At 41.4% G+C, this 27772-nt stretch overlaps 1 protein-coding gene across 1 annotated transcript; it reads left to right on the top strand.

The window, feature by feature from the left end:
- Window positions 1-7061: 7061 nt before the first annotated feature.
- Window positions 7062-24565, top strand: gpm6aa (glycoprotein M6Aa). Its single transcript, XM_073487195.1, has 7 exons — window positions 7062-7278; window positions 19163-19355; window positions 19830-19986; window positions 20993-21146; window positions 21970-22046; window positions 22719-22784; window positions 24304-24565. Exons 1-7 carry the CDS (start codon window positions 7242-7244, stop codon window positions 24454-24456), a joined length of 837 nt encoding a protein of 278 aa, XP_073343296.1. The 5' UTR covers window positions 7062-7241; the 3' UTR covers window positions 24457-24565.
- The last annotated feature ends 3207 nt before the right edge of the window (window positions 24566-27772 follow it).

Genomic DNA, 27772 nt, shown 5'->3' with positions numbered 1-27772 from the left:
TGTTGAGTGGCGACTCTCTGGTGATCAACACCTTTGAAATCCAAGGCCAAAGGCTCAAGATGTTCTGCATTTTTTCTGTGAATTATTCAGCAAAACTGTCCACGAATTAAATGTGCTGACTCGTTTTCACATCGAGAGTAGCAAGCAGAAGAAGAACAACAGTTGTAATTGTGGGCCATAATAACTCCCATATCTTTGATAATGAAGTATTGCTCTCTCCATCACTTCACTGGTTATGACAGAATTAAAAAAAAAAGCAAAACTAATGATGAGGGGTTTGTATTAGATTACTCGTGGTTCACATACTTGAATAGGGGCTCTTCCTGATGTTTATGCTTACCATGACTTAATTTCTAAGCATCTTAAGGGCCCAAGGATGACACTTGTTTTTTAATTTTCTCCCTTAGTTTTAATATAGTCCAGTCTTATATTTTATCCACCAAACTTCAGGGTAATATTATTATCCTGGTTCTCTGGATGGATATTTGATTACTTGACAGGTAAAGTGCAGTGTGTCAGCATTAATGGCACCGTATGTTGTGCCCTTTCACCTCAAGACTGTTGGATCATCTTATTTGTGCATTCTTTATGGAAATGACTTCAGACGTTTCCGGCCCGAGAGACACATTTTTATGATTTTAATTATTTAGTCATTGTGAGCCAGTTACAGGAGACATTCTGCTCGAGGTCGGTGATTATGTGAAGGGATGCGACAACAGCTCCTTTCAACTTGGCATATGCAATACGCAATTTATCTTCAAGGATAATAAAGTTACATTTAGGTTGAAGTTGAAATTATGTGTTTATGCTTTTATACTTTATTGTTCCCTCAAAAGGCAAACAAATGTACAGATATACACACAGACATACGAGCTGTGTTCAATTTACTACATTTACTAACAACTCGTTACTTTTTGGTCGATGGACTCGAATGACTTGTCCTTTAAGTGTATAGTTTTCTATCCCTGTTTATTTCTAACCATGATAATCTGTGGCAGAAGAATAACACACATTTGCAAAACAAATAATATTGTTTTCTCCATTGTCTATTTATTTTTGCGTACTTAGTGGAGAACATTATTCAGTATTTTTCTGGTGCCAGAGCCACTCAGCTTCACTTAGATTGAGATCACTCCATTGGCCCCAAATCTCCCAGCACTCGTGGATGCTCAGTGTACAGTACAATTGAGCTGTGAAGCTAGTGAAAAACGGATGACGGGATGATAAGTGTTTCTGGCTGCCTGCCTGGCTTCTCATGTGGTCTAAGAGCCTGGGCTTTCAATAGAGATTGGACAATGCTGTGTGATATGATCTCTGCACAGCCACAACAGACTATTAGCCACAGATGACCATTAGATTTAATGCTGCCATAGTGATACACTGGAATTTGACTCTTTAACATGTTGTGGGGGAGCGAAACATTTGGGTCAAATGCAAAAATAAACTATTACAAGAGCCCGTGCTAAACTGGAAACAAAAAGTTGAACCATAACCCTTTTATAAATATCAATCTATCAAGCACTTCATGGGGGTAAGTGTGGCTATCTGACATCTGACCAGCCTATAATATATCTCGTGGTCCCTTGGAAAGCAGCCCATCCTTTTTCCCTGGTAGTCAATGGCTGTTGAAGCCTCTCTCCCTGCCTCCCTCCTTGGAGCTGTAAAACCTGACCTCCTTAATCTTTCAGCGTCTTTTGATTTCTCTCAGCCTGACTGGGCGTGAACACACATCAGCACTTAAGACACAGAGCACTGACGCCTGTTGATTTCTGCAGGCACTGGGTGATGAGCATCAGAATTTGGATTTTCAGTGTTGAGCCTCACATTCGGATACGCTGGTTTTTACTAAAAACAAAACAGACTCTGAGGCACAACTACAGTCAGCTGCAGGAGATACCATGCAAATGCAAAATAATAAATGTACTGTGTACGACAGATTAATTTTTACAATCCATTGTAAACACTAATAATCACAAATAAGATTGGCTGCTTTACATAAAAAGCACTTGCCATGGTTACGTCGTGATGTTTATATTTATTCTTCGTCCACACGCCTCTCTCTCGCTGAACAATATCTAGGGCCTGGTTGCTATGGCAACTAGCAAGCCCATACTGGAGAGCGACCAGGAGACATTAATAAGCTTACTGTGAGCTTCTTTGGCTCCTTCTGTTGGTCATGAGCACAGGCAGTGACTGCAGGATTTTAACCTGCACGTGCATGCCTACAAAAAATTATGCAAGCACGTTTGTTTGTGATGATAAATATTAATTGCATTCATGCACAAAACAAAGATAGCAAATTTGTGATGAAAAATCTGACATGTCAGGCGACTGGTCTTAGAGACCGAGGAAGCCTGAAATGCCCTAAGAAAGTGTTTCACCATCTGCCGATTTGTTCCTATCATCATCTTGGTGCCCACAGTGTGAAGGAAGCTCTGGTGGCGAAGGCGAGGGGATGCAGCGGGGGGAGGGGGGGTCAGTGCCTTGTTGGAAGCACAGACAGGAACACGCCTAGCCAGGAGGGGGGATTGTGAGTCTTTGTAAGCTAAGGATTCCCCTAGAAAAAAAAAAGCCCTCCCTCATTCCCCCACAGCAAATCTCCCACCCCTATTAACAAAGCCATGGTAAGCTACTGTGTGGCCATGTTATCCAGGCGAAGGGTGGGGCACCTTGTGTGTGTGTATGTTGGCATGCACGTAAATGTGTGAAAAGTCATGTGCATGTCAGATTCTAATATTTATATGTATTTATTCAGTATCCACTAATGAACTGCTTTTATTTATTTACATATTTCCAATTTAGTTACCATGCATTAGTCTCTACCAGGCTGCTGGCTCTTGTTGTTCTTCATTTTCAAAATCCCAGGAGACGAAGCTAATTAAGTGCAAATGAGATTTATGTGCCACATGCAAACAATACCACTTAAACAAATATTAAAACATCATTCATTAGATTGGAACACAATTCAGCATTCACTGACAGACTTCATTTCATTACTGCTATTTACAGTCTTAAATGTCGTATGAATAAGAACAGTGTATTAAAGAGCAATACTCAAAATGTTTTTGTGTGAAATAAGAATTTAGGTCAAAAACATTCAGTAAAAAAATACAAATACAGTATAAAGAGAACACAGTGGGATTCATTTTGTATTTCATGATTAATGACGACTGGCACAGGAAACAACCACCTGATTCAATAAACCAGACACATTTCAACAACCTGACTTTAACAAGTTAGTAAGCACAATGAAAAAGTGGAGCTTAAATACGTCTGTCCAGAGAGAGCAAGTCACCACAATACCCAAAACTGCACCGCTCTCCCTCAAGAGACGTGAGCGAACCTGCTAGAATTAGACTCACAATAGAAAGGGCAATGCCAACAGGAAGGTAAAGGTCGGATGTCTTTTAGGTCAAAAGCAAGAAAGAAAAAAAGTCTTACATATACGCAGCATTCACTCTGTTCAGTATTTACAACACTCAGTATTACAACAACACACAGTGAAGGGATCATCATACTGTATCTCAACAACACTTTGTAGCAGAATGACCCGTTACAGACAGAATAATGTTTTATCATATCACATTAACCTCAAAATGTGAGTTTACTTCAAACTCTCCAGTGTTTACTTGGAGTGTACAAACTGTAGCGGTCCCGTTGTTTGAGACAATTTGCTATCTTCCTTTTGTTTTGGGCTGATTTTTCAAAATCGCTCTGGACTAATTGCAGGTGATTCAGATCACCTGTGTGCAGGTGGGAGACTGACTCCTGATTGAGGAGTGGAAGCAGATTGGGACATTTCCCTCCCAGCCAATCAGGGTGTGACAACGCCCTTTTGTGAAGGCTTTAAAGAGGTGGGGAATGACACCAGGTGGCTCTCACACTCATTGTGGATCTGTCCCTGACCCACTGAGACCCTCATCCCCTTAGACTGCAGCCAGAAACTCTGCTCTGTTTCGGCCCTGTTGGGTTTTCTTGGCTGCTCCACATCATTATAGTGAGGAAACTGGGTTTGTTCTGGATCCCCTTGAAACCCTAAAGCCCCTATACACCTTCAGTCTGACATTTAATTTCACTGGGCTTGTAGGAGACATTTCAGTTTGATTATCCCCTGAAGAGGCATTTGTTTATTGGTTTATTGTCCATGTAGCGGACATTGGGCATCCCCTCTAGATTTACATGTTGCTTCTTTATATTTGTATGTAGGTCGGGCTGCTTGTAAGCATTTTACTGCCAGCACCGCCACAAAATTATATCACCAACTACAACTGAAAACTGCAGGAAATTACCACACAAGATACAAGGTTAAATAGGTAGGTGTTGGATATCAGTCAACACCAGTATTTTATATTATTTCACTGATATAAACAGCATAGATTAAGACAGAACGAGGCAGAGAAGTCAGTACATCTCATCAACTGGAGACATTTGCTTTGATCCACACTGCTACAGTATGTGTGAAGGCAGGTTCCTGCAGTTCTGTCTGATAGAAATATCTGTTCGAGCATTTCCCTCATGTTTGTGCCTAAAGCCTGTTTTGTTTCCAGTTTGCAAAATCACACGACTCAGAATGGAAACAGACTGCTTCCACCCCTCTAGCGTTTCCAAGTTGTTATTGTCGGCGCAGCTGTCACAAAAACAACTGGAACGTTCCCTTTTTCCTCAAAGCAGAATAAAACGTGAGTTTATTCATTAATTTAGTCGACAATGGAGAGATGAAAGCTGATAGAAATGCTGCCAGCCCGACTGGATTGCCAGTCGGTGTTCATTTTCTCGAGAGATGTTGTGTCTGGTAGCAAGATGAAAGTGAGCTGTACATGGAACCGATCTAAACACCGATCATTTCATTAGTCTAAAGCCTTTACATTGTACAATCAACGTTTACTTCATGAAGATAAGTTAAAGCAGAAAACTTGTCTATTGCGAGTTCAAGAAAGTATTCTTCTCACTACGGGTTGACCAAAGGAAACAATCAGGCTCCACGCCCTGAAACAGGAGTCCAGGAGGTCCAGTGTGGAGGGTTTAGAGGAATCTATTTGCAAATTTAAATGTAGTATAAAATTAATGTTTTCATAAATGTATAATTAGCTGAAACTGAGATTCATTGAGTTATTTCATTACACTGGAGTCCAGAACGGACAAACCAAACACCGGCTCTGGAGAGGGTCTTTTGCATATCTAGCAGCCAGACTGAGGTGAGGTCCTTTAAAAGGTGATGGTTCATACGACTGTAGTCAACTACTTTTGAGGATGTTGTTGACCAGAGGTAAAAACTTGATCCTGTTGCAGCGTGGCACAAGGTGGAAAACACTACAGCTTGCAAAGTGGTGAACCGACCAGCTGACAAACCATCAAACACACCATCAGACCAGACACACAATGTACTGCACACAGGAGGCTAACCATTTGGTTAGACAATATGCCACAGAAGGCTAATTGAATTATTAATTAAAGATGTTGCATTAAGTGATTAAACATTAATAAAGCGTTACATTTTAACATCAATAAATCATTGCATCCATATTGAAATATAGGCATAATTACCACAAAGAGGATCATCAGGATCACGGTGTGGTTCTTCTAGAAAGCCTATAAATGAAGTTGCTTTTTTAGGGCGGACACACAGTAGGTTGACACCAAGGTGAAGGATGAGAAGATATCCTTCAACACGTTTCTGCATCAGTAATGCTACAGGTCGTCACCATCCGTTATCTTATTCAACTATAAGGCAGGCAGGCTCTGATGATTTGAACCAGCCCTCTAAAAGCAATTCTCATTAATCACAATGTGGTCTTTCAATGAACCAATCCATCGCTGTATTATTTACAATATCTTTAAGGCAGAGTGGTTACTGATATCATCCTCACAACTCTTTACTCACTTCCTTCCTGACTGCTCTCCAGTTCTCTGCTGCAGCAGAAGCTCAATTTCCCCACAGGGATCATTAAAGTTTCATCTAATCCACCTGTCGGATCATCCATCCGTGAACCCATCTGTCCGTACTCCAAGTCAGGATTTTATTTATACAGCACATTTCACACCAAAGCAATTTAATGTACCTCAACGATCTTCTAATTCCTCCCGTCGCTCAGTTTGTCAATACATCAGTTATGTAGTTTAACCTTTGGCCTCGGTCCGTGTCAATGGAAATTATTAGCCACCTTCAGAGTTATTACTTCTGTATCCTATTAAATTATGACTCATGCATTGATGTGTGTGTATTAGCTGCTGCTTGCTTATGACTTTTGCACAACCTTGCTAGATACATGATGCTGTACTTTAACATGCAAGTCTTCTTTTACAGTGTCAAAACACTCTCAGGCAATTAACCGATGACTAAATGTGTATCAGCTAACACTGAATATTGGGGGAGAAGTAGCAATGTCTTTCATAAAACCATACACTGTAAAACTTTAACCCCATAGGAGACCAAATAATCCAAGAGTTTAAATCTTAAAATCAGTCAGCGTGAGCATCGTGCAGACTGTCTACACATACAGTTTGCATTTACATGATAAGAACCCAGTGACACCTCCTTGGTGATCGTATAATTGAATCTGTATGACTAATAAGATAAGGAGAATCCCATTTTGAAATCAGATGTCCCCCCACCTCCTCCCTTATTTAAGGAGAGGTTGAGTTAATGCAGTAGAGTCAGTGCAGGGGGGGGCGCGGGCCTGACCATTCTGTCTGAGAGACAGGGGTGTTTACGGTGAGCCTGGTAAGAAATGGTGACCCCCACACACACACTGGAGAACACCCCTGTCTGAACATGAACCAGCCTGAAGGTCTGGATCATCTCCTCACTTTCTCTTCTGTCTTAATTCTGCATGTTTCATACACCTGCCACTTCAGCTGCATGTCCCCTCCCTCCTCCCGTCACACATGCGCTCTCCTGCCCAACAGAGAGACCACCCTCTGCTCCATTCAGCCCCCCTGCTCCCCTCCTCCTCCTCCTCCTCCTCCACCGGGAACCAGGGAGGTTTTTCAGCACTTGCCACAGCAGCTCGCGATGGACAGCACCACAAAGACTCAGTGATCCCCTCGCATCGCACGGACGCTTGACAGAAACCACAGCTGACAGCCAATCTCAGCGCGCAGTAGGGACCCGAAGAGAGAGAGAGAGGAGAGGGAAGGGAAGCGGAAGTGCTCTGTGGACTACCCATTAAAACAAATAAGGTTTTGAACCTGCAGCCACATTTTTTTATATATCTTGTTGCTGTAAAAACAGAACCAGCACAATGGAAGAAGACATGGATGAGGGGCAGACCCAGAAGGGTAAGAAAGTGTTTCTTTGCATGTTTGACACAGACTCTTTATCAGTGTCAGCTGTGCCTCTGCAGAGATGTTAGCCTTTCCCTTTCTGAACAGAGGAGCAGCTGTTTGTGGTAATTCCTTTGTCCATGTGAGTGTCAGCGCTCCGCTGAAGGGTGCACGTCTATATGTGCTGTTTGGGTAGTCGGAGGGGTGTGAACCGCCTCAGCGAGGGCTGGACTGTCTTTGTCTGCTTGATGAGGCTTTCACGCCTGTCGTGATGGCTGAGAGGGAAACACGGAGAGTGAGGAGCCGAACCCAAAGCGTCCAGATCTCATGAATCCATCAGCGCTCACGTCCGCTCCTTTGTGTCCAGATACCCAGACAGTGTAGCGCGCAGCGCAGCGCGGCTTTGCGACATTCAGTGCAGACTCGTGCAGGAACAGAGGGATGCTGTCGTTCATGGAGGAGGGGGGCAGTGTTTGCTTTGTGCAAAGTGGAATCACTATTTATAATCACACACAAGCAGCGTTTTCTCTACATGAATGATTCAGTGTGGTTGCAAAGGCAAGAGAGAGAGAGAGAGCATGTGTGTTCACAGGAGGACTGCAACATCTGACTCAATGTGCTCCTCTGAAGAAATCCTGAAATAATACAGAAGCATCATATCCTGATGTCCTGTACTGCAGAACACACCTTTGTCTCTGCCTCAGATTTACCTCATGTGACAGACATGACTTCAAATGTTTGTGTTTCTACCCCCCTCCTCCTCCCCTCACTGCACCCCACTGCTCCTCACACACACACACACACACACACACACACACACACACACACACACACACACACACACACGAGCCCAAACAGTTGCCATGGCAGTGGCCAAGCGTAGTCATTATCTATTCTCTCTCTTCTCCCACTGATGACATTTCAGTAACGCAGGAATAGTTCAGTGTGTCTGAGAATGTGGGAGAGGGAGCGACAGACAGACAGACAGACAGACAGACAGACAGACAGACAGACAGACAGACACTGAGTAGATGAAGACACAGGAGGGGTGAGAGAGATCGAGGGGGAGTGACAGGGATTGGGAGAATACAGGGAGTATAATCCACTATGGTGAGAGAGTGATGTCTGACTATATGTCACTGATGCACATCCAGTACCTGAGGAGAGAATCTGTTTTCAGATCCTTTATGACGCTGCTGTCCCCGTGACGATCTGTAATGTTTGGCATATGCTCCGCCAGCCTAACTGATTTCTATCCAATACTTCTCAGTCGCCATTACTAGGTGTGTACTCAGGCATTGCTGTTCAGAAAGCAAAATCTGTCAGCCTTGGCCACTAACATGAATGCTCAGCCAACTGAAAGATGCAGCCATGCAAGCTGTGCATGCATCTCTGTATGGCACGTCCATTGATTGGGCCAAGCTGAGGTTTGTAAAGACTGTAATTCATTTGTGTGCACTCACATACTGCAAAGCTCTGTTAGACTAAAAATGGCTCGTTGTCAAACCTTTTCTTGAGAATATATAAAAGACTGTAAAAATCAGTGCCTGTCAGTCAGAGTTGATTGGCACAAGTCATTTCAAAGATGGAAAAGATAAACGTAGATGATGTAACTGTTTTTCTGTCACTTGATAAACTCTGATGGTCAGAACAGATGGACTGGAGCTTAAGGAGCTTCATGATAAAATATAAGATGTATTCAGGGGTAAAGAGTTGTCCACATTATCCACATAATGGCTGATGTTTGCTGTGTTATAATACCATTCCCACAATTCAAAAAGAGTTTGTTAAAAAACTGCATTACACTGTGTGCTAACCCTTACTAGTAATGTTTGGATAACAGATGCTTTTTCTGACTGATAAGAGTGAAATTTGAACCAATTCAAAGTTTCGAGGCCAGCTTAACGCTCAGGGTTCACTACACATGACACAGTGAGACGCTTTAAAAGTTAATCCGACAGTTGTAACTCAGTTTATACCTTCGTACAAACATAAAAAGCAGTCTGTGACCAGTGGTGTCATAAAAATCTATTTCTTCAGGATTTACAAACAGGTTCCCATCTATCACCAGGCTACAACACGATCACGGCAGAACATTTCAGTAGATTTGCTGGTTGATAAAGCGTGACAGGATGTGAGACATATGTTAGAAGAAGGTAGCGGGGCTCACTGGTCACCTAACCATGTGGGTCTTTTATCAAATGACTGACTTGAAAAGTGTCAGCTCCTTTACTGGTTATTGAAGACAGATGATTGAAATGATCGCTCTAATGAAGCAGGGTCACCCTGTCAGGTTTGGTTTCATGTCACTTTGATTTAATGCCTATAATACTGTGTATATATATATATGCATCACATCCAGGAAAAGTTAAAGCTGCAACCAGAAAGTTCAGCGCTGAAATCACACACAAGGACCAAGTGATGAAAACTGAACAATAATAAATTGTCAAGGATTGCATGAGAAAGCCGAAGTGGCCTCTGTTGCTGTGATGTTGGCCAAAAGCAAGCTACAGTCCATCAAAGGCCATCAGAGTTTGGGCAGAAACAATGAACATTCAAGCGAAAACTGCTCACAGCAAAAGTTCTCTAAAACACGAGCACTATAACGACGTCTCTGTCCGGCCATGACAGTTTTAAAAGCTTATGAATGTCACGCAACACTGTTTACCTGTGAGAGGGCCACTGTGTTGAGATTTATAGGAGCTTTTATTGCAAACTAGCTACTATATTTACTACTAGAAACGTATGCCGCTGTCAAAAGGACATTTTAATAGGCCTATAATTTTGTTGGTGATAATGAAATAGGCCGATGCTTCACCCAAATAAACAGCAAACAGGCATTTCCAACACAAAAGACATGTAGGTGTCAATGAGTGCACTCACAGCACGTTAATGTCCTTCTGTCTTCCTCTTCTGAGGCTGCAAATCTCAGATTATGAGTCAGATGCACCAGGTGGGCGCTCTTCACTTCAGCTGCTAGCCAAATGTAGCAGTGCACACTATGTACCTCGGGGGGCCATCAGCGACAGGGAAGCAAACCAACAACCCACGGTTGAAAAAGCAGGTTTCACTAATGTGAACACATGAGCTGAAACGATTGAAGTTTTCGCAGGGAAGTTCTGCAAATGAGCATTTGACGGGTTGCTTTTTTAAAAATAAACCAAACTGCATTCTGGGGGATAGTTCACAGAATGGAAAAACTGACAAAGGCACACCTGTTAGCATTTCCTGAGCCAAGAATCCACTCTGCAAGGCACCGCCTGTCCTTCTGCTTGATCGGTTTGATCAGGATACTGACTTGGCAGGCTGTTACATGATGAGAAGCTCATTGATATTTTTTGTCAATCTAAATAAAACACCTGAGATTTCTGCCAAATGACATGACATACACACAGCAGACACAATACAATGCACAATCATCAGACTGTACTTTGCTGTATGTTTTTTAATGGTTTGCTGAGTTTCATGCATTGTGAATTTAAAGCTCTTGTAATAAACGGCAAATCTGCATTGAATCAGAAGAAGCTGCTTTGAATGTGGCTGCTGTGGTTCGACTGATGGTTTGGAAGTTTACATGGCCACACGTAACTCTTTAAACACACATTTATAGGACATATAATTGATTATTTTTCTAAAGATATTACTAATTTGTATTACATTTCTGACTATATTCCTTTATTGCAGAGTAGGAGCATATTAAAGAGCTTTAATGGAGTTGGTCTTCTCGCCTTAAAGAGCTGCTATCCCTAAAAAAAAATACATCAGCATACATTTCAGTTCAGAGTTCTGTGTCCCATGATGGCTTCAGTTTCTGAAGCTATACCACTGTGAAATAATAGCTTCAACTCAGAGTACAGTGTCAGTGCACAGCGAGCTCTGGTCATGCTGCAGTACGTAACCCGTCTCTCTCCTGCTCTCGCTCATTGTTCTGGATCCTGAGCTGCCTCGGCCCAGAAGAAGTCGAGGGAGTTCCACCAATTGTTCTTCTGAAATTTGTTGGAGCTGCTGGTGGAGAACTTGCCAGGGTTTTCTTATTGTTCTGGCAGAAATGACACTGAGTATAGATTTTTTAGATAAGAGATGGCAGGTGTTCAGAACATAATGATGTAATTTTGAGAACAGTCCTTGCAATGATGATGTAGTGGTTTTTGCACAGTATCAAAACTAGGAATACAATATGCACACCTTGTTGTTTAGGCTCATTTCAAAGTTACAGAGCATTTCAAACTATAGTTCAAGTATATTAAAGAGTCTAAATACTGAGGCTATTCATTAGAAAGTGTATTTGGATGCCATAAGTAACGATGTAATCCAACTGTACAGGTTGCTGTCACATTCAGGCATATATATGAAGACAGGCTGTTATTAAGTTCTATTATTGAGAGGCTGTGATTTAAATCCCGACACCCCTCGGTGCTAGCTGCCTCTTATGTTGGAGATCAAGACATCGAAGCTCTTTTCACCCAGCGGCTCGCTCTAACTGTGCAAACTGAAAGTAAACGAACAGCCCTCGTCTCTTCGCCCGGGTTTCTGACATTTGTTCCTCAGTTCCTGGAGTGAACTTGGCACAGACAAAAGACACGTCCCTGCTCAGCAGTCACGCAGTCCTGCCCGGACTCTTCCATCTCTACGTGAGAGAGAAAGAAAGAAAGAAAGAAAGAAAGAAAGAAAGAAAGAAAGAAAGAGAGGAAATCGGTAGCTGAGCTTTTGGACCTGGCCTGTAACGTCCTCTCTGCCCGGAGGGGTTATCTGTGTAATGTGTCTCATTCACTATTGTCCCACTGAATTTGTTGACATACAGTAAGTGGGTCACGGCTCTGAAGTACCCGGTCTATTCTCAGATTTTGCGCTGCGGTTGACATGGCAACCATACTGGTTGATTAAACATGCGCAGAGGAGATGGGGGGGGGGGGCGTGCAGGAGCTGAAAAAACCTGCTCGCTTCAGGGGGAGGGGGGGGCTGCACATTAAATATAGGAAAGCAACGAGACTCGTATACGCCCATTACTCTCAGACTGACACAGACACACCATCCCCCCACTGAGGTCTCTCTCTCCCTCTTTCTCTCTCTCTCTCTCTCTCTCTCTCTCTCTCTCTCTCTCTCTCTCTCTCTCTCTCTCTCTAGGACCAGGCTCTCTGCCACCCCACCCCCATACAAAACTCCTCTGGTAACAAGGAACTAATAACTGCTAACTGAATGCGCAAAAATGGAGTCTGATTGGATGTCTTGTGGTGCAAGTGAAATCAGCATTCGCCAGACACAAAATTAGATTATCACTCTCCTTTTCCGTCACCCTCTTGATTTAATTTTGTTCATTTCCTCCTCTAACACAGAATCTTATTAATTTTTGTCTGTGGCTGTAACTGCACAACATTCCTGCACGACTTCAAACAGAAAAGAGCTATTTTAATTATGGAAACACCAACAAAGACGTGCAGTCATTACAGGCCAGTATCATCTTTAAAAAGCAATTATTCAAAATCAGCCTAATATTACTTTGATGATCGGATAATCTGTTGACTGTGAAATAAGCACTTTTATGATCATTCTAGGGAGAGAATGTTTCTGTCAAATTAGCAAAAGAAAAACACGTCTTCAGGATAAAACAGCCAAATAAAGACAAAAACAAACACGAGTAGAACAAGAAGCATATATTAGATATTTCAGATATATCAGACGTCTAAATTGGCTTTAATTACAGCTGCAAAACTTCTTTGCAAACAAAGCTGAAATGGTAAAGATCACTTTGACTCAAAAACTTTTGTATCTGCACGACTCATAGGAGTGATGTTTTTCATTCACAAGGTGAGGAGTTTAATATCACTACATTCCTGACCCTAAAGAGTAAACAATCCCAGGAGGGCAGCGTTCACAGCAAATATTATACTGGTGTAAATATCACCTGGTTCACTTTCTTTCTCTTTGTCTCGCTCACTTTGTCTGGTGCCTTGACCCAAATGATACACAAAGAAGGATTTTTAAGTTTTGAGTTTAGAGGGTTATTTCCTCACACTGATAAAGTTCAGTTAAATTGAACACACAGCTGTTAATAAGACCATGAAATACTCAGAAAAGACAGAAAAAGTCTTCAAACCAACAGCCGTATTTTGTAAGTGCAATCATGCACTCGTTAAGCGATCATTAAGGCTACATGCAGAGAATTTATGCTCTCAGTTTAACAGCAGCGTCAGTGAGTGAAATAAACTTTTATGGTAAATCTAGCAGGAGGAGTAGGAGTCAAATACATGCTGTGTTTTCTCCTGTAAACAGATCCAGGCAGGTGAACAAAATCCAATAAGCGAGGTACTGAGTATATTGACTGCTTCAGTCACTTTGCACTAGATCAGACCTACTGTGAGCTCGTAAACCAGATAAAATACAAATCTTGGCACAAGGCAACTAATAAAGGGATAGAAAACCACTAGAAAAGTATAATAATACTATAATTATCAATATGAATGAACAATATCTGACTCGTTAGTGCCTTTAAAAGGGCAGCAAATCCCTCATTAATTAACCCCAACTGTCTCCCGGATGTTAAAGTCATTTTCTCTTTGAAACACGTCATTTAGCTTCAAGCATTATTTAAGGATAACCTCATCCCTCATGTGAGTCTTGACTAGGTCAGTGTGTGTGTGTGTGTGTGTGTGTGTGTGTGTGTGTCCTTTTGCCTGTCGGATATGACACTAACAGATGGAGGAGAAGTAGGAGGTGGGAGGGGCCTTGGGAGGGGGTCATCCTTTCTCTTTGTATTAGGGAGACGCCTTCTGTTGATTGGACCGCAGTGTTTGGGGTCATGTAGGCTTCACTTTTTTTTTTTTTTGTCTTTGTTTTTAACAGAGGCTTTTTTGTGTCGAGGATAAAATATCTAAAACCCTCACCACAGTCTCTTTTGTTCAAAATTCATTAGACTAATCCTCGTGTTGCCAGAGTTTCAATTTTGGCAAGTGACATTTATTTGATTAACGCTCAGTGGGAAGAACATCCTCATTTGCTTCGACCCTCAGAGACTCATACAGAACTAAAAGCATTTAAATGTGCTACTCATCATCTATTTTTCTAAAGATGTTTAACCCTATAAACTCAAAGCTTTCAGGACGGCCTCCAGCCTATAACGTTAATAATTAAAGCAGTTATCGTGAGCAGTTTACCTGTTCTGCCGTGACAACAATAATGTGAAATAACCAAAACACTAGATTATCCATATTGCCTTCCGCTTGTCCAAGTAAGGAGCAAACATCTTCATCATCACTTCCTCTGGTCCGTTTAAATCACTTTATCCAGCCAATTAGGCCAAATTCCCAACCAGACGTGCTGTCTCTGTACTTCAGAAGACGAGCAGCGGTACACCTGTGAGCAAGATCAATTCAAACACTTACAACTCCTCATCAAGCAGGGGATCTTTTATTTTCATCACAGGTAATGTTGGGCTAAGCAGAAAGCATGAATAATGAATGTGAGAGGCTTGTGCTCTGCTGCGCTGCGCCGCTTCTAAATTATGGATCAAGCATCCAGTAGCTCTCCAAGTCAGTTCGCACCACCACTCGCAATTTTTCACCAGCTCCATCTGCAGTCACTTAAGATCAGTGAAGAGTTACAGAGAGGAAATGAGAGGAGGGTGTGTTGGATGCAGTGAGGACAGAGAGGTTGGGAAATAAATCAAACAAACGCTGGATCACAATCGTTGTTAAGCAATCGTAGCATCAGTCAAGTCGAGACGAGATGATACTGAAGCCTCGGCTGAACGTTACACTTACATTAACATCCACTCTAGACTAATTCATCCATTCAGTAGTGATTTTAACACTTTGTCAGTCATTAGGAAAATTACAATGATCATTTAATTTAGCTCTTTGCTATTAAACCTCTCTTTACTCGCAGGGGTGTCAAACTCAATTTCATCTCAGGTCACATCAGCATTATTGTTTCCCTCAAAGGGCCGGTTATAAATATCAGACTATTTAAATTGATCTACTTATTATAATATTACACAGTTTTTATTGGCTTTAGTCTTAACTTAATTAATTAAATATTAATAATGAATAAAATGAAATTTTATTACTGCACCGTATCAGTGGTGGAGACTTTCACCGACAGCTAATGACAGCAGCAGATAACTGCTCGCCGCTTCAGCCAGCTGTGTCATCAGATCTTCTGCGAGCTCCCTGACTCTGTCTGTGATAGTGTTTCTTGATAAGCTGACACTGAAAAGCCTGTTTCTCGTCAGGGCACACTCGTTCACACAACTTCTGAAAAACACTTTGACAATCAGGCGACTGCTTCCGCCACAATAAAGCTGGTTTTCACAGCTGCTGCGCAGAAAACACAGGTTGCCTTTTGATTTAAAGACTTTTTTGATGCTTTACTTGGTGGCTAAGGTGAGCGTACATGACTCAGTGTTAGGCGTCAAAGTGCCTGTGTAAACTGTATTCCTTTGGCACCACTGCCTCCTTACAAAGACGACATATTGGCTCGTCTACATTCAAGTACTTACATGTATTTGCTTTCCAATCTTTCATCAAATTTCCTTCCTTCCACGTCAACTTTTCTTAATTTAGCTGCTCCTTGTTAATGTTACAAGCTACAACCAGTCAGCTTTATGTTAATCAGAGGGCATCTACTGACGTCTGCTTACATCTAGCAGCAGCCTTCAGTGTGCGGATAACAAAACTGAGATGCATTCTGAGAAGTGTAGTTTATGGACACCGCACTTTCCTAACAGCATAGAAAAGTTCTCATGGGCCACATAAAATGATGCGCTGGGCCAGATTTTCCCCTCAGGCCTGAAGTTTGACACGTGCACTGTACTCAGCTCAGAGGAGTTTCCCCTCCATAAAATTAAAAGCAGGCAATCAATAAAACATCGCTCTTGTTACAGCCGCTCACTAAAGCTCCCATCCTACCCTGTAACTTCTTCTTCCACGGTTTCCATGGAGACAACACAGTCAAGGCACTTAAATGACATTATTGTGTTGTGACTTGCAAACTATCAAAATTCAAGCTGTATTGAGCAGTAATGACTCCTGACTTGACTTGATTGGAGCTGTTGTACATAAGGGACAAGTAAAATACATTTAAAATGAAGCTGCCCGCTCCAGTTGGTTTGATCTCTGTGCACAGATGTAAATAATGCAGAGGTAACAAACCTTGATTGAGGCCGTGACATAAATCATTTATATTACTGCTCATCTGCCTTCATGTTAAGTACAGGGCTCCAAACATCTACAGCACCAAATCCACCCTGCATGTCTCAACGGAGGGTCAAAGAAAAAGTCCTTAAAGATTTCTGTCAGCTTTTCTTACTTCAGCATACAAAAGCCTGATCTGACATTAAAGACCAAACTTCACTGAACAAACAGATTAAATCCTGTTCTTTTTTAAAAGATGTTATACTGTTATACGACCAGACAGTTTGATCTGTCACTCTGGCTTTAATAGGCCCACTGACCCTGAGCTCGGAGGGTAACTGTGACTGATCTCCTCTCCTCCTGTCACTAAAGACTGATGCATCAATAAGTCCTGTTTCTGCCCGATTCTTACAGGATACGGTAACTGGAGATGAGTCTGAGGGAAATGGTGGTGACAGAATCACTTTCTTACATCTCAGACATCAGCAGAAGATAATGTATTTCTAATTAAGACAATCAAAGACATCCATTGCTGAATAACACTCATAATATATAAGAATCATCCGGTTAAAGCAACAAATTCTCATTGTTTAATGGAAAATGTCCAAAAGTATTCTGCAAAACAACTGACAAAATGTGCTGATGAGGCAAGTCAAGATGTCAAACATTAGTGATACAATAACAATGTAGTGAATTGTTTGACATTGAATATTTTGACAGTGGGATTAATATTTCCATTTAAAGTTACGACTATCAAAACTTCACTAATCCCACTTGAACTTAATAGAATTGAAGTTGTTTCCCGACTCATCCAGGGAGCTGCATCAGTTCACTGGCAGATGGGGAGTCCCAGCCATTTAAACCCACCGCAGTGTTTACAAGCTTCCATGAATCAAGGTGTGAATCGGTGTGAAACCACCTGGCAGTGGACGTCAGATGGCACTGTCAGCATCTGACAAAGGTGAGGTGTCTCCTGAATTTGATGTCCCTGGGAAGTGGGTGTGATGGAGAAATACCAGCAAACAGTCGGCATCACAGCAGCCCTACAGAACACACACCTACCCAGACGAGCCTCCTGTTTAAACCACAGAGGCTTAAAACAGTGAGCAGAAGCAGGTCCGACAGACAGTGACAACCTCATGGCTTTGTCATTGTGTATATATGTATATGCCTTAAAGCTGTAGCTTCCCTGGGTGGAGCCTGAGTGTGAAAAGCTGTTTTTTTAGCGTACATTCTCATAAAATCTTTTCTGGACGAAAGAGGTTAAAAGTAAAGCAGAAAGGCAGAATAGACCTTCCACAGCCTGCCACTGGATTACATCAGCAAGGATGCAGATAATCTAGGCAAGTCGGGGTGAGGGTCGGAGATGCACCAAGCGTCTGAGAGCTCAGCACAGCCCAGCAGGCGGACCAGCTACTTGGTATTCCACTCAGGTTTGGATCAGAGTCGGAGGCAGAGAGTTGAGAAGGAGGAGGAGGAGGACAACGAGGAGGGGGAGGAGGAGGAGGAGGGATATTTGCTTTGTAACACAGGTGAAGAAAGCACGATAACAATAAAAGAGATGGTGCTAAAAACATCCTAGATGAACAATCGTCAAATCTTTTATCGTCTCTACAGCTGAAAATGAAAACAGACTGTGCTGTCGAAGAGTCTCTTTTGTGGACGAGCACGGCAGTGTGAATGCAGATGAATCAACTGACACAATAGCGATGCAGCTGATCAAGAGGAGTATTCTGTTTCTATGAACATGGTATTACAATTGTAAATCAGCGTGTATTGTTTTGGACAATTATGCAAAGGAAGCAGCTCTACACTGTAACACAGGTCGAGGCGAAGAGTTACAGATTGATTCACAATGGGCCGGGCTGTGAAAATACTGCAATGCACTGCAAAACCCTATAAAGTCCGGTTTTGTTCCGGGCTTCCAAAGGACATGAATTCCACTTCTGTAGTTGTGACTCTGAGAAATGACTGACTCAGTACTCACACACACACACACACACACACACACACACTCATACACACTCATACACAAGCACAAGAGGGAGTCTCATAAATCTAAGCGACTCATACAGACACATTTGTGTGCGCGAGTGTTTACAGACTCAGCTTCTCTGAGAGCAATCTCTAAGACAGGAGATTGAAGTTGGAGCCGAGCAGTGATTAGTCACCTTAAGGGCCCCGGGGGACGGGAAGCCGGGGAGAAGAATGGGGTTAAAGGTCAGGATTACTATGTAAAAGCTCCGGCCGAGTTTTTAGTGCTGAATAAAATGTCAGCATCCTCTGTAGGGCTGAACAGCTGACAGAACGAATATGCTGCACGGACAGGGGGAAAATGTGAGGTCAGATTACTGCATAGATAAAGTGGAAGTGGCCATTAAAACCTCTCACTCCAGTTTGTTGCTTTAAATGCTCCCACACTCAATGGAAAAGGAGTAAGCGCCATTTAACCGGGAGAGATGAGTACTGTAGTCCAGCTTTGTCAAGTTGTTGGATTTTGTTCCACCATGCGTGCATGCATGCATGACTGCCTCCCAACTGTGCTTTGAATGTTTGAGATTCTCCCAAAATAAATGGCAGTACAGTACAGTGCACCACATGCAAATGCTTTTGCCCATTGGCAAAGTTTAGTTGAATTATTTAAATTTCAGCAACATAGAAATTCTCCACTCGAGGATTTCCACTGGATTTTTACTTTAAGAAGATTAACTGTCTTTTTCTTTGTTGACAAATTGTTGATTTTTTTCTTTTTCATGTATGTGTGTTTTCAGGATGCCTTGAGTGCTGCATCAAATGCCTGGGTGGGATCCCGTACCCGTCTCTTATAGCCACCATCTTGCTGTATGCGGGTGTGGCTCTGTTCTGCGGCTGCGGACATGAGGCCCTGTCTGGCACCGTCACCATCCTCCAGAACTACTTCGAGGTGGTGCGGAGCCCTGTGGACGCACTGGACGTCTTCACCATGTGAGTAGAAAAAAGATCACACTGGATTTAACAGTTACTGAATTCATGAAGGAAATATTAATGACCCAGAAGAACTGGCTGTTTGCATACTCACAATGGGGAAAAACTAGGGATGCATAATATTGGATTTTTGTCGATACCCCATACGATGATATTTTTGCAACTGATTTTGGCCGATTGCTGATATACGTACACATTCTTCATCCACCTAAGGTAATATATGCTTCAATATATGCCTTACGACACAGCCTACATTTCCCACACTGTGCTGCATCACCAGATTGATTCGATTTTTGCTTTGGATCAATACTTAATCTGTGTTATCTACATTACTGAGGCAGAAGAGGGAAACAACATTACTTGATAACAATCAAATCTACACAAGCAGTTTAATGTAAACGTTATATTTCCGAGAACAAAGTTTAACGTTGTGTTATTGTGGATGTTTTCAGTGGTTTTCTGTTCATTCTCCAGGATTGACATTATCAAGTATGTGATCTACGGCATCGCTTCGGCTTTCTTCGTCTACGGCATCCTGCTGATGGTAGAGGGCTTCTTCACAAGTGGAGCCATCAAAGATCTGTATGGAGACTTCAAGATCACCACCTGCGGACGCTGCGTCAGCGCTTGGGTAGGACTCACATTTTAGTTTAGATTCTGTTTATTGATATAAGAAAATCTACTAATGTATATGTGTACGCTTACACCGGTTTTGCACTTTTCCAGAATCGCAAACTGGTAATCAAATTGTCTAAATGTCCAGTGAATTACTGTCAAAGGTTGAGTAGGTGAAGGTTTCTATTATGGACATAGTGGCAATCACTTCTCATGCTATGTGACCGGCTGCATTTGTATTGGTTTTTAAACAATTACTGTCACATTAAGCCTGACGCTGCCAGATGTTTTCAACAGCACATACAGAAAAATGCAAGATATTATGTCAAATATTATGGATTATTACAGCTGATTTTTAGGAATTGAGCAAGTGTTACTAATCAGCCAGCAAAACCTACTGTAATTCTTCAGTACACTAAATGATTTGTGGATTTGAACGTGTTTTGTGTAGATGATCTTAAAAAATAAATCTCAAATACCACAAGCCCCCCCCTAAATAACATTAAAAACATCTATCAAAATAATTCTATTACACTGCCGTCGCTACAATAAAAAAAATTTGGAGCACTCTCACACGGAGCAAAGCAGCCTGCAGCAATCCTAACAAGATTATCTCTGGGATATAATTGCTTAGCAAATCTGAAGCTCCACAGGGAGGCGAAGGAAATGAGCTATGCTGTGGTATTTGTGGTCATTGGGGTCATTAAGTCACTGTATGCTAATCCCGTGCCCATGGAAATATCCAAACTAAAATGAGACTGGTTGGCGGAGAGATGGTAAAGTGGTGGCTGGGGAAAAGATTGTAACCTGAAAGGTCACAGGTTCCCTCAAGACCTGCGTGTCCTTCCATAACGCCCTGGAACAAAACACAAAGTACTGGACACTCATCACAAGAAAGAAAACAGTCTAACTTGTAGTCATTAAACTTGAGAATGGAGAATGTTTAATCTTACATTGATTATGGTGACATTTTTAACTGACACAGTACCTGACTGATCTGCGTTCCTCTGTTGCTCCTGCAGTTCATCATGCTGACATACATCTTCATGCTGGCTTGGCTTGGAGTGACCGCTTTCACCTCCCTGCCGGTCTTTATCTACTTCAACATCTGGAATATTTGCCAAAACGCAACAGTGCTGGAGGGGGCCACACTCTGCCTGGACCCACGCCAGTATGGTAAGAACGGTCTCCGTTTCTTCACCCACCCCCACACAGATCCCACTGTCTAACACGTCTCACATGTTGGACTGTTGCTGCGTTTATCTTGTTGCAAAGTTTGCTTGTTTCTACCTTACCTAGCAGGATATAAAATTGAACTCAGCTGGCTCAGCTGAAGTATAGCCCCTAGTCTGTTTCTGTTAAATCATCACCTTATAACTCTGGATTGATAATGAAACTATTAAGGTTATAGATAACCGACAGTGAGTTAAATTAAATTATTGCATAAAACAGAACACAAAGCAGATCTTCTATTGCACATCTGATAATTATTATTTATTTCACACTTAATTTGTTTGACACCATTTTTGTGGCATACAAAGGGAAACAAATGTATTCAATGAGCCACTTCAGGAATGTAATACTGTAAATGACCCAGTTTGAAGGTGATGTTCACCATTTTCACGTTTACGATATATTTGACTCCCTGTTTCTCTTCAGATTACTGTCCTGGTAACTTTAATGATCCAGAATAACTCTATGTTAAGCTGGGATAAAGGTCCATCAGCATCAGTAGCTTAAATGACTGTCTCATTATTTTTAATTAGCGCCACCTCTTTCAGTCCATTAGCCACCGGCAGCTACTTATACTGCCTCAGTGTCAACAACCATTTGTGCTGCCACCATCATATTAGAGGCCTGTACTCTGTCTGTGTGAGAAAATTGTGTACATGTAGTCTGTATTATAATCGTGGATTGTACATATGAACCTTTGGCACTTTTGCATTTTGCACGACACTACTTTACATACATGCTTTCTAAGTAAATCACTTTATTTCAGGTCTTGTGCCAATTAATGAGGCAAAAACAGTGTGTGCCGGATCAGAGAAATTCTACAAGATGTGTGAATCCACTGAGGTAAGGTCAAAGCATCTGAGCATCTAATAAATAAATGAATAATTACCGTAGATCAATACATGTATGATAGATGTTTTTTCAATGTAAGGATTAGAAACACGATTGTGAGAAGTTTGCCACTCTGAAAGCGAACAGCGGGACGGTTGGGACATTTGGAAATGCTGAACAATCAATACTCATCGAAAAGATCTCATGCTGCTCGCCACACGCCACGATGACACAACAAACAGACACACACAACATGCTGCTTCAGAACCAGTCCCTCCATGCTCCGTGCACCAGACAGCCTTACATGATCTGTCTCCTTGTCTCCTTGTCAGTTTACAGTGTGATGGTCACTTATAGTAACGCTGCTGTGAATGAAGTGAATAACCTGAGTATCACCATGTAAACAGAATCTACATCGACTGCAAAGATCAACAATAAATGCTGTAAACGTTGCTCACATGCAAAATTCAAAAGGGACCCTAAAACACAATATAACCAATATTTAATTTCCATGTTTTCAGAAATATTGAACGATACATGTAGAGAATAAGTTATTCAGAGGAATTGACAAAACTGTTCATACTCGCGTGGGTTTATAGATTTATAGAGAAATGAACTGGATGTTTAGGAGATGTCCCTGGAGCCTTGAGGAGTAATATGTGCTGTGATTTGTTTTTGCTACAGCTGGACATGACTTTCCACCTGTTCATCTGCGCCCTCGCTGGAGCGGGAGCTGCTGTTATTGCAATGGTGAGACAACAGCAAGACATACACCTCCGTCTCTCAAGGGATGAAAAATCAAAACATAACGAAAAAATCTTCAAAATCAGCCACCCTTTCTGTGGCATGTATCTTTAAATGCAGATAAGATTAGTGCGGTATCTCATATTCTTCATAAAGGACAGATTTTGCTCTGCAGTGATAGGACTTAAGGACCTTTTTTGGGGGGAAATACAGCCAACTGTGGGGAAAATACTGTGGCTGGGTAAATAGCAATGTTTTGTTGTGGCTGGTGCTTCAGCTGTGTTGTGTTTGCCTGTGAGAGAATAGCTGTGGATGGGAGAGAAGGCATTTTGGCGCAGTGAAAAAGGAAGGGTTTGTCTCCCTCCCTGCTTCTGAGGCGCCAGGCATGTCATGTCGTTGTCATGGAAACAGGGAGAAGAAAGGCTCAGAGATTGTTGCAAACATCACCCGGTAATTTGTGAGAAGCCATTTTCTCAGAAACAAAGTGTCTGCTAGTCCGGGATGATGTTGCAAATTGTGGAAGGACTCTTTTCACCATGTACTCGTTGTTTTTTCGAGCTGTTTGCAGAGAAAATCAATCCCAACAGATACACTGATGCATCCAGATAACAAGCTGCCCTCAAAAAAAAAAAAAAAAACTTCAAAGCCCCGAACACAATCAGGGCTAAAAAAGAATCCAATGCAGACTCAGCAACTGAAAAAAGAAACTAAAATAAAAACTAAATAACTGTTTTTTTCAGTTGCTGAACTGTTTTATCTGCATGTCAGAGACAAAGAGCGGTGCAGCTATGAAACCGTCATTCCTTGTGAAAAGAGAAGCCATGTTACAACTTCAGTCATTTTAGCACAATACCTTCATTATAACCTTAGCTGCCATGGTAACGCAAGTCCCAAACTACATTTAGCATTATGCTGCCACCTGCTGGACCACTGGAAACGTCTTCATTCATTTAAATCTGCCAGTCTACAGAAACAAGCTAGTCATTGCTTTTGAAATTTACATTTAAGTAAATTTCATCCACAAAAGATTCAAACCTATGAAACTAATAATAATAATGTCTACATTATATTTTAATAAGATCCAATGGAATGTCATCCATCCCGTGTGATTTCCAAAGTTATTTTGGATGAACCTTATCTATTAAATTAATTGTCAACTATTTTGTCAGGGATTAATTAGAAGTATGTTTTTAAGAAAAAAAGGTCAAAATTCTCAGATTTCAGCTTCTTAAATGTGAATATATTCTGTTTTCTTTACTCCTCTATGACAGTTCACTTAATATCTTTGGGTTGCGGACTAAACAAGACATCTGAGGACGTCATCTTGGGATTTGGGAAACATTTTTCACCGTATTCTGACAATCTATACACCAAAAATCTAATCGATTACTTGGAAAAAAACATTCAACAACAATGAAAATAATCGTTACTTGCAGCCCTACAAATCATGGACAGTAGATCTTGTGTGTTTTTTAAAATTTGCTTTGTATCGGTGTCACACTTAATAATTTTCCACATCCCACAGATCCACTACTTGATGGTGCTGTCTGCCAACTGGGCCTACGTGAAGGACGCCTGCCGGATGCAGAAGTACGAGGACATCAAGTCAAAGGAGGAGCAGGAGCTTCATGACATCCACTCCACTCGCTCCAAGGAGCGTCTCAACGCCTACACATAAAGACCAGCGTGAGGCCTGGCCCTGCCACTCCGGCCTCTCTCCCTGTCTCTCTCTTTCTTCTGTCTTTCTATCTGTCTCTATCTACCATCCCCTCCCGAGGGGGGGCGGATGGCGCCTAGGGCCCTCGCCACTGCTGATGTCACTGGTGCGTCATATGACAATGTGGTCTGGGGGGGGGGTGGGGACTTCACACAAACCTCCTCAGTCACAAACAGCATTTCAGATGAAAAAAAAAAGCCCCTTTACCTCTCTCATGGATGGTGTTATGATTATCATTATGACATTTATATTATTCTTGAAACAACTTGTTTAGTGCTGATAGTAGTTCTAGTGTAGTTTGTAGAATCAGAGGTAGCAGTAGTATTTCAGCATTTTTTTTTTTTTTACTTTGAATAATTTTCGTATGATTGTTTTAATTTGTTTTATTTCTATATGATGCTACGTGTCATTTTGCTCTCATGCATAATTTATTGTTTTGCTTATTTCTGAGAAGGTCAACAGGGGCTTAAAAGGGTTTTCAAGCACATTTCTCATGTCGTGTGTCTGGAGATTTCATGTTCAAGAACTATGTACTGTATGTGAACGGGTGGTTAGTTTTGAAAATATTTTAAAAATCTCACAATGCAACCATGAAGCATCGTAAGCCTTTTGTCATACCAGTATTCCCAGGGATTAAAACCACTTTCACGTGAAAGTAATTCAATCTGTTTTTTCTAGTTGAAGTTATACAATAGCGAGACAGCACGATAATAAATACCAAATCATTAGAGTGAAACAAATATTTGCTAGACGTGCCAAGCCTGTTAAACAGGCGACATAGACTTTGAGAGATATCAAAGACGTGATTAGTAGATTAAAAAATAAATTATGGGTTATTTTATTATAATCTTTGCCAATTCAATGTATTTTAGGACTGTGAATGATTCCATTGTCTTTGAATCACAAGCTACAAAAGCACATGCAAACATGCTTTCATAACCCCTTTTTTTAATTTCTTAAAAGTGGGACTTTATAAATACTAAACTCCTGTTTATTTGCAGAACTCTGCACTGTATATACTGATATATCAAATCATACCTATATGTTAAGCACTAACATTTAAGGACAAGAGTTCACTGTGGGTCATCCACTCTGCATCAGTCAGTCTCAACCCAAACCATAACCTTGTTGGTGTGATGGCACTTCCTTGGTGGATTTATCAGATGTGAGAAAAGTGTGTGTCACAGTCATTTTTGTTCATGACAGTAACTGTATTGCTTACACACCCTGATGCCATACGACGACAACGGTGGCCTGTCAGTTCATTACCTGGCAAATTTTGTTTTGTCAGTATTTTCCAAAAGCTACTTTCATGCACTTATTTGACCATTTCTGTGCTCTCTCTAGATGTAAGCGCATTGGTGTTCAACTCAAAGTTGGATAACTGTACTGTTAGTAAAGACTGTGAAGTTAGATGTTTTTCGTGGCATGGACATGCATTAATATAGTCTTATTGACTCAAAAGTTACTTTATTTCACTTCTTTATTTTTACACTTCTGACTGTCTTGCTGGATCAACCCTTTGTTTATATGTGCAGTACTAAACCTCCCACGCTTACCGCGTTATGCTACTGATATTAGAGACTGTAGTCTTTGAGTTGTGTCTATTTAGTTTGTGATGAGCTCTCAACCATGTCTTAAAACTACTACTTGTACCAACATTGCTTACTCTGTAACGATCCGAAAAAATGCTTTCAGCTTCCTCCTCGTATTAGTCTTTTGTATTTTCACTACGAATGCTTAGTAGCAGGCTTTAAATTGAATCTGTTTTGTACATTCATGTGCCAACAGCTTGAAGTGGCTTATTTGACCTGTATGATCAAATTTGCTTGCATTAATAAAATTCACTTGTGTACTTGTTAATAAATACTTCATGTCTCTTGTGTCCTTTGTGCTCCTGGTTGTGTTGTAGGATTTTAAATAGCTCCTGTGTGAGCTAATATCGACAGTTAGATGGTTTGTGAAATATGTACAAGCAAGTCAAGAGATGGATTAATATTTTTAGAGAAGGAAGAAAATGTATGTTTATCAGAAGGAAGTGCACTCAGTAACAACCTCTCGCCACTAGATGTCTCCCTCTCCTGTTGGTCTTCCAATGAAATAGTTTACAGCCAACAAGTAGGATTGAATAGTCACAGGATTAAATCTGAATGAGTAAAACAATGAGGCACTCTCACTTTTATGGTATTAATATTAATCACTTTGAAATTGAGCTGATGACCTGAGAACATAAATGAAGACTGAGGCGAAATCCCAAAGTTTTGTTTATACAATCATTTATCAATTAAAATGTAAATGATGGGAATGATGTCATTGGCAATGCCATCAGGATAGAGGACCCTAATACTGGAGGAAGTCTGCACGCTCTGAATACCTTTTAGTTTACATTCACAGTGAATCTTAATGGTGATGTTTTAAATGCAAGAACACATGTGCACTGTCATCTATAAGCATAACAAACTCCAAGTAGAAAATACTTTAACAACACTTAAGTCAAATCAAGAAAAAAAAATATCTGGGAGCACAAGCTGTGCAGAGATATGAAAGGGCTTCACTGCTGTGGAGCTGTCAGCAGCAGGCATGTTGAGTTTGGCCCCCTGTCCTAAGCCACTGGTCCACCCAGCCAGGTAATAAATCACATACAAGATTACACTTTGCACCTCAGTGCCAGACAGAACTCGCTCACACATCTTACATATGGCCTCCAGCTCAATAATACATTTAACATTTAAAGGAAGGTCTTGAAAGTCAGAGGGACTTTATGTCAGAACACAACTGCAGAAAAAGCACCTTAAATCCTCAGTCTGCTCATTGTAGAGGGCTGGTTGACAACAATGTGTCAAACATGTGCCTAGTGTTAAAGAGGAAAGGTGTTTAGATAGTGTGATTTATTTTTATTTTTTTTTAGAACTATCCAATGTGTCCAACAATAAATCCAACAGAGTCGAGAGCATGAACTTTCAGCAAAGCTTGGGAGTTAGACTTGAAAAAGCACTGGTGAAGCAGGCAGCAGAATGGATTACCATTCATTCTGGCTCGATCACCTGAGGGGAATCCTCACCAGAATTAGCTGATTAGCACGTGTCCAAACGACTAGTCCTGCCCTGCTGCCTAGCTTCCGTGACCCTGTCAAACCAGAGAAATCCTCCACTAATCCACCCCCTCCCCCTCCCAGTCAATCTAACGGGTCACCTGTACTGTAATTAGATCCTCAGCCTGCGTACCGTTGCCTCCTATGGACTTTGAAAGCTCTTTTCATTATTCTCCATTTGTTTTT

This window comes from Pagrus major, chromosome 18 (genome assembly GCF_040436345.1).
Source record: "Pagrus major chromosome 18, Pma_NU_1.0".
NCBI lineage: Eukaryota > Metazoa > Chordata > Actinopteri > Spariformes > Sparidae > Pagrus > Pagrus major.
This window is presented reverse-complemented; position numbering and strand designations above follow the sequence as displayed.

What these genes read in the sequence shown, in the direction of transcription:
- gpm6aa (XM_073487195.1), top strand. Translation starts at nt 7,242, where the DNA reads ATGGAAGAAGACATGGATGAGGGGCAGACCCAGAAGG. An exon ending in TGAGGGGCAGACCCAGAAGG is followed by an intron (nt 7,279 to 19,162) that starts GTAAGAAAGTGT and finishes GTGTGTTTTCAG; the next exon opens with GATGCCTTGAGTGCTGCATC. An exon ending in GACGCTGCGTCAGCGCTTGG is followed by an intron (nt 19,987 to 20,992) that starts GTAGGACTCACA and finishes TTGCTCCTGCAG; the next exon opens with TTCATCATGCTGACATACAT.